General features: G+C 43.2%; 1 protein-coding gene across 1 annotated transcript; it reads right to left on the bottom strand.

The window, feature by feature from the left end:
* Nucleotides 1-4,194: 4,194 nt before the first annotated feature.
* LOC101761132 (putative respiratory burst oxidase homolog protein H) lies at nucleotides 4,195-9,093 on the bottom strand. Its single transcript, XM_014805269.2, has 13 exons — nucleotides 8,850-9,093; nucleotides 7,885-8,047; nucleotides 7,643-7,805; nucleotides 7,135-7,557; nucleotides 6,652-7,038; nucleotides 6,452-6,547; nucleotides 6,229-6,344; nucleotides 6,051-6,153; nucleotides 5,848-5,936; nucleotides 5,501-5,651; nucleotides 5,262-5,411; nucleotides 5,066-5,168; nucleotides 4,195-4,792 (listed from the first exon to the last, which is right to left on the bottom strand). Exons 1-13 carry the CDS (start codon nucleotides 9,091-9,093, stop codon nucleotides 4,683-4,685), a joined length of 2,298 nt encoding a protein of 765 aa, XP_014660755.1. The 3' UTR covers nucleotides 4,195-4,682.
* Between the last annotated feature and the right edge of the window lie 770 nt (nucleotides 9,094-9,863).

Raw genomic sequence — 9,863 nt, 5'->3', positions numbered from 1 at the left:
TTAGCCAAAGAGGATGTTCCATACTTACGCCGTAATCACAACCAAGGGACGTTCGTCAAGAGGAAGGTTATTAATGTTCCACTAGATGATGATGTGTAATGTATTAAAACCATTATGTTGTGTTTTCTAGTCAAGTGATAAATTAATGTAATAATGTATTGTAATGATATGTAATGTCTTGTGATCAAGTGACAAAGTTTTGTGATCAAGTGGCAAAGTAATGTAATAACATTCTATGGAGTTATTAAACAAGAAGTAATTTTTGCATAGTTAAAATATTAATTTTTTCTATTTTTTTAGCACCATTAAATATTAAACAATAAATTTAGATAAAACAAGTACATGACTAAGTCATGGTAAACATGTTAATAACACTACATGCACTATTTTTCTAGATTTTTGCATGGTTAAAATATTTATTTTTTCTAATTTTTATGTCAACATAAGTATTATGACAATTTATAACCTATTACTAACTTAATATTACTAATTTTATTATTGATATTAAACTGCATCTAATATTTTTATTGTGTAGATCTAATCAACATCAAGATAACAAGCTTATTTTTGCAATTTATGAATGCTATTTGATTTACTACGCAATAAATAAATATAATAGCAACTTCAAAAGAAAGGAAATAAAACATTTGTTTTGGCGGGAACTGAAACAGTGGGCTGCAACCCGGTACTAATGGGGTGCGTTTTTGTTTCGCGAGCAGTGCATCCCCTTTAGTACCGGATGTAGCTACGACCCGGTACTAAAGGGGTGGCCTTTAGTACCCCCTTTAGTACCGGTGGTAACCACCGCCCGATACTAAAAGGGCACTAAAGGGCATTAGTACTGGGTGGGGATGAGGCCCGGTACTAAGGGAGGGGGGATAAAAAACCCCATCCCCTTCTTCCCCCAACACATAGCCGCAACGTCCCATGCTTCCTCCAGATCCTCCGCCGCCCGCGGCCCGATCGACGTCCTCCTCCGCCGTCATCGCCGTCGCCGTGCGCCCTGTCGCCCCTGGCCGTGCACCCAGCCCCATCGCGCGCCGCCGCCACCGCGTGCCCCTGTCGTCAGCGCCGCCTCTCGGCTTCCTCCCCGACATCGGTGGCCCCTCTTCGACACAAGTGCCGCCCCGGCCCCTCCTCCCGACACCGGTGCCGTGCCGCCCCCCTCCTTGTCGACGTACACCGGCACCATGCTGCCCCTGTGTCAACGTGCCACCACCTCCTGCAGATTCCTCCATGACACAGGCGCCACCCCTCCCCAACAACGGCGCCGTGCCACCCCCTCCCTGTTGACGTACACCGGTGCCACCACCCCTCCTCAACCGGCGTCGCCTCCTCCTCGACCGCCGCTGCCCCCTCCTCGACCGGCACCACTCCTCCTCCACCTCCGCCACCTTGACCTCCTCCATCGTACCGGCACTGCCTCCACTCCGCCGCCGCTAGCCTCCCGCCCGACACCAGCGCCTCCCCCACTCCGTCACCCCTCCTCCACTTCCACTGCCAACCTCCATCCCCCACCATGCTGGCCGCGGGCATCGACTGTGCTGACGTAAGCCTGCAGTCCAATGACATCAGCTTTTTTCTTTTTTATTCCTAGAATATGTTAAAATAGCTAGAAATTATAGAAAAAAGTTTAAAACAGCTAGAACCAATAGGAAAAATGTTAGAATATTAGAAATTTGTTGATGCCTGCTATGAATTCTTAGAATAATTCTTTTTATATTATTTCTTAGATATTTGATGATGGTTGTACATTATTGCCATGCATTGTTTTATTAGCGCTAGAAATTAGTGGAATAGTGCTAGAAAATATATAAATAGTGCAAGAAATTGTAAAATTCCTACTACTTCTTAGAATAATTATTTTTATATTATATCAGTTACAATGGCCTTAGTCATTTGTTGTTACAAATTGCCTTAGTCATTTTTTATTGCTACAAATTGCCTTAGTCATTGGTTGTTACACAATTTATAAGTAGTGCTAGAAATGTGCATAAAATATTAGAAATATTTTGAAGCCTACTAAAATATTAGAAATATTTTTTTAGCTATTTATTGTAACAAATTGTATGAGTGTTTCATTGTTTTTTTAGTCATTTTATTGTTACAAAATATATAACTATTAGTCATTCATTTTTGTAGTCATTCTTTTTATAATAAATGTGCATACAATATTAGAAATTTGTTGAAGCCTACTAATTTTTAGAATAAATTTTGTATATTATATTAGTTACAAAAATTTTGATGATGGTTGTGAATGACGAGAAATTCACTGTAACAAATTGTACAAGTGTTAAATTCTTTTCTGTAGTCATTCTTTTCATTGTTGATGCCTACAATTTCTTAGAATAATTCCTTTTATATTATATTAGTTACAATGGTATGATCAGAAAACGAGCATGCCCGATTGGATGAGCAGTACCTAATGGACTTGATTGCTCAAGGTCGCACGAACGATCAACCAAATGAAGAGGTCGATCACAACCAGACTGACATCTACCTCAACATGTCTAGTGATGGCAGTGAGGAACTAATTGCCGAGGAAGGCAATGATGGGCAACAAGGCGAGGTATAGCAATTATTATATGTAAATATGATTTGAATTCTCTACTTATCAAGATTATTGGGGAATTAATAGTTCAGAATAGTTGATCCAAATGTTGAACTTCAAGTGTTGATGCAGTGTAATATTATTCATAAATATGAATGCAGAAGATATCTATATATATAATATTATATCAAATGTAACATTATAGATAAATACAACTTTATATATATTAGCGTATTAGAACTGGTATACATAAAGGAAACAAATATGAAATACTAATATAAAATAAAGAAATAAAAAAGAAAATAAAAAATAGAAAAGAAAATGAGAAAAGAAACATAAAAGAAGAAAGACCTTTAGTACGGTTGGTATAAACAACCGGTACTAAATACCCCCTTTAGTAGCGGTTATTTGACCCGGCACTAAAGGCCCCCCTAGTACCGAAGTAGTAATACTGGTTGCACAACCGATACTAAAGAGGGGTTAGAAAACCGATACTGAAGGCGCTTTCGGCAGTAGTGGGGAGGGGGCGGCTCGCACGCTGCGGTGCTGGCTACGGCGATCTGTGCGTTGTAGCCAGGAGCTCTCCGCTTGTGGTGGCTGCAGGCCACAGTGAACCAAGGGAGGAGAGCTAGAGTCCGGCGAGCTTGAGGATCTAGGCTTGGGGCTGCAATGGCGCGATGCCTCTTCCCCGATTTCCCTTTTCACCAGTGAAGTGTTCGGGTGAGCGGAGTGGCTCGAAGACGACCAGCATCGGCGGAGCATGGGCGTAGTTGCGAGTAGGGTGGGGGCGGTTAGCAAGCGTGTCGTCGCATGGTGGGAGGTGGGACTGAAGACGGAGCAATTTTTTTTATAAGGTATGCACATAACTTTTTTCTTTTTATATAAGTTTGGCTTCTTTTGCATAAGTTATGTATATAACTTTTCATTTTAGATAAGTTTTTCTTCTTTTTTTCATAAGTTATGTATATAAATTTTTATTTTATATAAGTTTTACTTATTTTTCAATAAGTTATGTATACAACTTCTTCCTTTTTACATAAATTTTGCTCTTTTTGTATAAGTTGTATATGTAAATTTTCTATATAAGTTTTGCTTTTGCAAAAGTTATATCAATAATTTCTTTCGGAGAATTTCTTTTTGGCATAATATTTTTCCTTCAAATTCGTTTTGTGATAATTTTTTAGGACAAGTTAGCCATGCAAGAGTAATGGAATGAGGAGGGGACCATCTGGTTGCATGCAGAAAATGAGAGGCGGAAGCTGCAAGAGCGCGGGCCCAAAAAGGAATCACTGAGCCACGCGGTTTCCCAAGAGGATAACAATAATTATGTCCGAAATCGTCGGCTAGGTTGGCTCCTAGCGCGTGCTAATTAGACGAACCCCACTGACCCATCCCTCTCTCTCACACACAATCATGTCCTGATGGTCATCTCTCGGCACTATTTTAGCTCATTCACAAGGTACAACAACAAAACAAGAATCCAAAATGGAGGTAAAGTTGCAAAAGAACTATAATAGTGCATAGATGACTAGTGGGAGGACATGCTCATGTCTGTGAGAAGGTCAAAAGGATAGGGTCATTGCCACATCATCTTTCATGTAGTGCTGTATATATGTGCATCCTGGCATTGTTTGTCACCCCCATCACCATATTGCTAAATTTTATTACGTAAAAACTATGTTACAACTTGTTCCTTACAAAGAATAATATCTAGGATATACTTTTATAATATAAAATAGAAAAAGACATCTACATTCTGGTCGAAATGGACGCGAACTCTGGTCTTGGGGTCCCTACCCAAACAATCCTCTACCAGGTCAGAATTCGTCATTCAACAAAAGATGCGACTAGAGAAAAATCACATACACTTATCATTTTCCTACATGGGAGTTCCTATGCTGAATTTCCGGCTAAGACGTCCCCTGGATTGCGCATCTAGGCCTCCAAGAGACCAAGACCAAACCTGACCAGGCTTTGGCTCTTGGTCCAGAAAAAAAAAAAAACCGCTCCACGAAGCAAAGGACTCAAAGACAACCTTGTCCTCCCCCAGCAGCAGCTTTCGACACGGCTTGATTGCAATTGCACAGGGGCACACGAGCCGGGACAGGGCCCAGAGCCGTGCCATCGCCTCTTAGAAATTCTCTTTGTGGAAATGGAATCGGGTGGTCGTTGTATTGCTAAATTCTACTGAAAGATCTCTCAGGGTCTTCGTAAGTGTTGGAGATCCACAGTAGAACACACCTGTAGGATCATGGAATTTCTTATTAGTTGTGTGCCTCTAAATAGGGGGGCATCGATTCAATTTTTAATCAAATTTAACTCACCTATGCGCGAGTTCTTGTGGGTATTGGCCAGATCAGAGAACACCTTTCTCCAGTTTGGCCTTGCAAAATGCGTTCGGATCTGCAAAACCAACATTCAGAAAAGGACATATATAGCACATCTGAACTTAGTTGCAGTTAGTGAGGGAGAGCAGGAGAAACTTCACCTTGCTGCCTGAGACAATATCCACGCCATTCTTTGCATGCTGGAGCGATTGGACCATGGCAATCAGGGCTGATCTTGCGTCACCTTCCTCGTACACGCTGGTCAAGTAATTGTGCATCTCTATTACATTCTGTATGCACAGGCAGAGGATGAATTAGTAGTAGAGATGGATGGAACATAAAGGGTGCCATGTTTACTTAAGACATCAGAGTGGGAGTATTACATCACGATCGCTCTCTGCAACATCGTTCATGACACCTTTGAACCATTCGAAGGAGCCTTGCTCTCTGGTGACCCAATAGAAGTAGGCTCTTCCTGGCCCATTGGTCTTGAAGCTGCAACCTAACTCAGTGTCATGCGTGTTCGGGACCTCCTGCTTCAATCCAGCTCAACTCAACTGTGATGCCGTGCGTTTGCAATCTTGTATGGTAAAAAGATTTGCAGTAGTTGAGCAAGGTTTACCTCGTTCGACTTTATGTTGTTTAGAAGATCCTTCAGGATGCTGATGAAAGGAGTTGCTCCAATTCCGAGCCCAATAAGCAAAAGAATGTCGTATTTCTTGTAATTTTGAGCCGGTGCACCATAAGGGCCATCTATGAAGACTTTTGGAAACCTAAATAAATAGGGCCATGTCAACTTGCAATATGCATATCTTTAAAAAATAGGTGCAAACTTCTGATAAACATTCCGATCACGAAAATTGTGAATATATAATTGTTCTTTTCTGATACTTTTCACATAGTATAGCGTTGCAAATTTTACTGAGAAAAGACCTCTATCTAGCTTATGAACAAATGAGGCATAATCACCTGGTGTCCTCCGCCAAGGCATCTGCCACAACAGTTGTTTCAAGTCTAGCTAGTGTAGCCTTCTTAAAAGTAACTTCTGCTTCACAAGCCTGCACGAAACAGAGTATTCCTGTAACACTCCCACAAACTTGGCATATAATGAAAAATAACACCATTATGCCTGAAAAGAAACCCATTTTTCCCTTTCTGCTCAGCCAACTTACCTTCCCAAACAGGTTCCTGAGTTCTGACGTCCAGTCACCTAATGTACGGATGTGAACGCTCACGTAGTCGTCTCCAGGCGCTGAAGTGATGGAGAAGGGATGCCTGCAAATATTTGACAAATTTTAGGACAGAGCCTTAGGAGCGTTGTGCCTCGGATGAGGAAGACTGCCTTGGTACCATTCAAAGGGTGAAACGTCTGGGCATTTTACAAAAAGGTACATCCCACTTTTGTACTTGAAGCCTAGTGGCTTCTTCATGTAAATCGAGAGCACGTTTCCTGGGTAAATTGCTGCCTGTGTGGCACACATGTAAAATAAATTAATAGTAATTCTCTCTTGTATTGTATAACTCAGGAGATATTTAGAACAAACTGAAAAGAGATCATGTCACTTCTCTCTACCTTGATTATGCTCACACGATAGCTTTGCTCACGAAATTTTCTGATGCTTCTCTCGGATGCGTAGAAGAGGACAGGGACTGCCAAGTACATCCATGTCTGAAGACACAATATATCACAATTTCAAGCTAATGCACACACATCGAGTTAAAGAAAAAATACTGCTACTTGAACGAAATCTGAGATGGTTGTTAGGGAGATACCGTTCTCTTGTACCACTGCTTGGTGAGGAATATGAAGTAGGAGTGCATCACCAGGAGGATATACGCGATGACCAGCAGGTGGTGGGCGTACCAGAAGGCGTTGAAGCCGGCCAGGTGGTGAAACGGCGACGGCAGCTTCACGACGCTCCTCCGGAAGGAGTGTGTCGCCAGTGTGAAGGAGAAGGACATGATCAGGATCAGGAGGATTCCTGTCCATCCCGGGATGCTCGTCAACAGAATCGGCCATGTTGGCTGAACGTAGTTGAAGAAGGGCCCCAGCTTCTCCATGAACTTTTCCTTTGGGCACGAGACCACCCTGGGGAAGTCACACAGTACGTGTTCAAGCGTATGGGTTGCCGATGCGATCGCGATTGCGAGAGCAATAACCTGGACATTGTGACCATTGAAAACATGCGAGGAGATTATGGAAGTCCAGCAGGAAATGTCAACTCGTCAGAGAGGGAAGCTAGCTCGTGTGTTCACCTTGTGGAAGTTTATGTTGTCGTCGAACGGCACGACCCTGCCGAGCGCGGTGGACCGGAGCCACGTCAGCGTGTTCCGGCACACCGGGAGCAGTATGAGCGCCATGTTGAGCTTGAGGGTCTCGGCAGCGCCCTTGGCGATGCAGACGCAGTAACCCATCACCTCGAAGACTGCACGCCTCCGGTACTGCGCGAACTTGAATATGAAGAGGGCGATGTTGGCGATACCCCAGAGCGAGAGCACCCATATCCTCTTCCAGTTCTCGTGGACGAAGTCGACGGTCTTATTTATGCGCCTCTGCATCGGGCTCCGGTAGCTGGAAGGGACCATCGTCCTCGCAAGACTTGCCGACGCCATGTTCATCTTCTCAGGCGGTTCTGAGGCCGACACCATCTTGCGGAGCAGCGTTTCCAGCTGCCAAATCTGCATCGACAAATCACATTCACTTGGTATGCATATATTGCTGTTATTTACGATTGGAAGATAAGGGTTCAGTTTCTTTGTGTACCTCTATGTAACCGCGGTCGTCTGGGTCCAGCTCTTCCATGATCAGTGATGCGTAGGTTGCAGCATGCTTCTTCAGCTTGGCAAGCTTGTTTGCTGAGGCACTTAGCACTATGACCTCCTTGACCTCGTCTTCTGTGAGCTTCCCATCTCCATTTTTGTCACACCTGGTTTCAACGCAAGGATCATTGAGAGCAAAGCAATGAGGATTGAATATGGAAAAGATGGCGAGTAGTAGATCTTTACATGTCAAAGAATATGCGTAGCCGGGAATCAAAGTTCTGGTCTGTCATATCTTCCCAGAATTCCTTCAGTTGTTCTTTTGTTACACCATCATCCGGGTTGATATGTCTTCTCCTAGCCAATGCCGCAAACACCTCGCATGCAAAGTCCTTGGAATCGGCCATACCTTTAAGTGGAGCACCAGGTCATGCATTGTACAAACCAATTAAGCAATGTATTGCTTTTTCTTGCGAACGTCAATTTTTCTGACTGTCACAGGAATTTTATATGGATGAACGGATCTTTAAACCTGCTTTGATTCTTTCAAATTAGAGGACAACATTTGAAGAGCTTATAGTTTGCCGAAACAATGTCAGAAGTATCTTCAATGAAATTAAACGAATTTTCTAATGGAACAGTTAGAATGATTCCATTTTATAATAACAAGAATAATGGTAGCCATGAGAATGGATGAACGAATGCTGAAAAATCAGAAATATATTGTTAATAAACTTTTAACCAACATATTCATCTGCTTTTGTCAAAGAAAGTCTAGCATCGCTGCAAGGACAAAAACCATTTGACTGCTAACGTCAATTTTTCTGACTGTCACAGGAATTTTATATGGATGAACGGATCTTTAAACGATTTTGCTTTCATTCATTCAAATTAGACGACAACATTTGAAGAGCTTATTTGCCGAAACAATGTCAGAAGTATCTTCAATGAAATTAAACGAATTTCCTAATGGAACAGTTAGAATGATTCTATTTTATAATCACAAGAATAATGCTAGCCATGAGAATGGATGAACAAATTCTGAAAATAGAAAAATATATTGTTAATTTTTTAACCAACATATTCACTTGCTTTCGACAGATAGTCTAGCATCGTTGCAAGGACAAAAACCATTTGACTACGCATTCCCATCCTACAGGATAGAACAGATCTCACGAAAGCAGAGCACGAGGGCCGAGAGCGAGACTCACCGATGCATTTGGCAAAGTTCTCACTGTGCAGGCGGCCGTCGGTGCTCATCTCGTCGAAGCGCTTCTCGACGGACTTCCAGCCGTCCTTGCCGCCGGACGTCTTGTCGAGGAAGCGCAGGCCGCGCAGGCCCGACTGCGCGCTGGAGTGCGTCCGCTTCAGGCCCCGCATCTCCGGCACCGCCGCCGACACTTTCGACGCCAGCCGCTTCATCCCCGACGCGATCCGCGACGGCTGCTTCCTCATCGGCGGCGGCGGCGGGGGTTCCCTGTCGCCCCAGCCTCCCGCGCCGCCGTCCCCCGCCGACGACGCCATCTCCGGCGAAAGATCGAGCGTGCTGCCGCTGCCGATGGCTTTGTGCGTGCGCGCTCGCTCACCGCAGCGTGACCGCGGGCGCCATTCCGATCGCAGAGATTGGTCGGGTGTAAATTTGGCAAGCAGAAGCCAAGGGAAGTGAAGGGAAGAGAAATGTGGCGCATGCTGCGGAGATGCGCGCGCCAAATATAGCCGTTCACGCCCCGCTTTTTAAAATAAAACATTTTTGTGCCCGGAAGAATTGTCCCGCTCATTTGCGCATGCGGTGGAGAATGGTTATGATCACTGTCACTGCAGGTGGACAGTTGGTAAAAATATGTAGCTACACTTGGCATGGCATCAGGCGACGTGAGCAGAGCCCGGTTCCGAGACTTTCGGTAAACTCGGGATCCTTTAATATAAATATTATAATAAATATATATAAATATTATAACAAATATATATGAAATGTTACCAATAAATATTTAAATATATCTAAACGTAATATTCATATCAAATTATTTATACATATTATCTTAAAAGTTTCTTCTAACCCTCCTCGTTGCAAAGTCACTTGTAATAGGGTTGATGTCAATCTCATCCCACAATTTCTTCTCGATGTATAATGTTGCCAAACCATTTAACCTCTCCTGAGTTATTGTTTACCTCAAATAGTTCCTCAATAAGTTCAACTTTAAAAAACTTGTTTCAGCCGATGCGAA

This window comes from Setaria italica, chromosome V (assembly GCF_000263155.2).
Source record: "Setaria italica strain Yugu1 chromosome V, Setaria_italica_v2.0, whole genome shotgun sequence".
Taxonomy (NCBI): domain Eukaryota; kingdom Viridiplantae; phylum Streptophyta; class Magnoliopsida; order Poales; family Poaceae; genus Setaria; species Setaria italica.
This window is presented reverse-complemented; position numbering and strand designations above follow the sequence as displayed.

Coding starts and splice junctions, on each gene's coding strand:
- LOC101761132 (XM_014805269.2), bottom strand. CDS start 9,093: ATGAGGAAGCAGCCGTCGCGGATCGCGTCGGGGATGAAGCGGCTGGCG. Junction 7,806..7,884: donor CTACGCATATTCTTTGACAT/GTAAAGATCTAC, acceptor CGTTGAAACCAG/GTGTGACAAAAATGGAGATG. Junction 5,937..6,050: donor TCAGGAACCTGTTTGGGAAG/GTAAGTTGGCTG, acceptor TGTTTCGTGCAG/GCTTGTGAAGCAGAAGTTAC.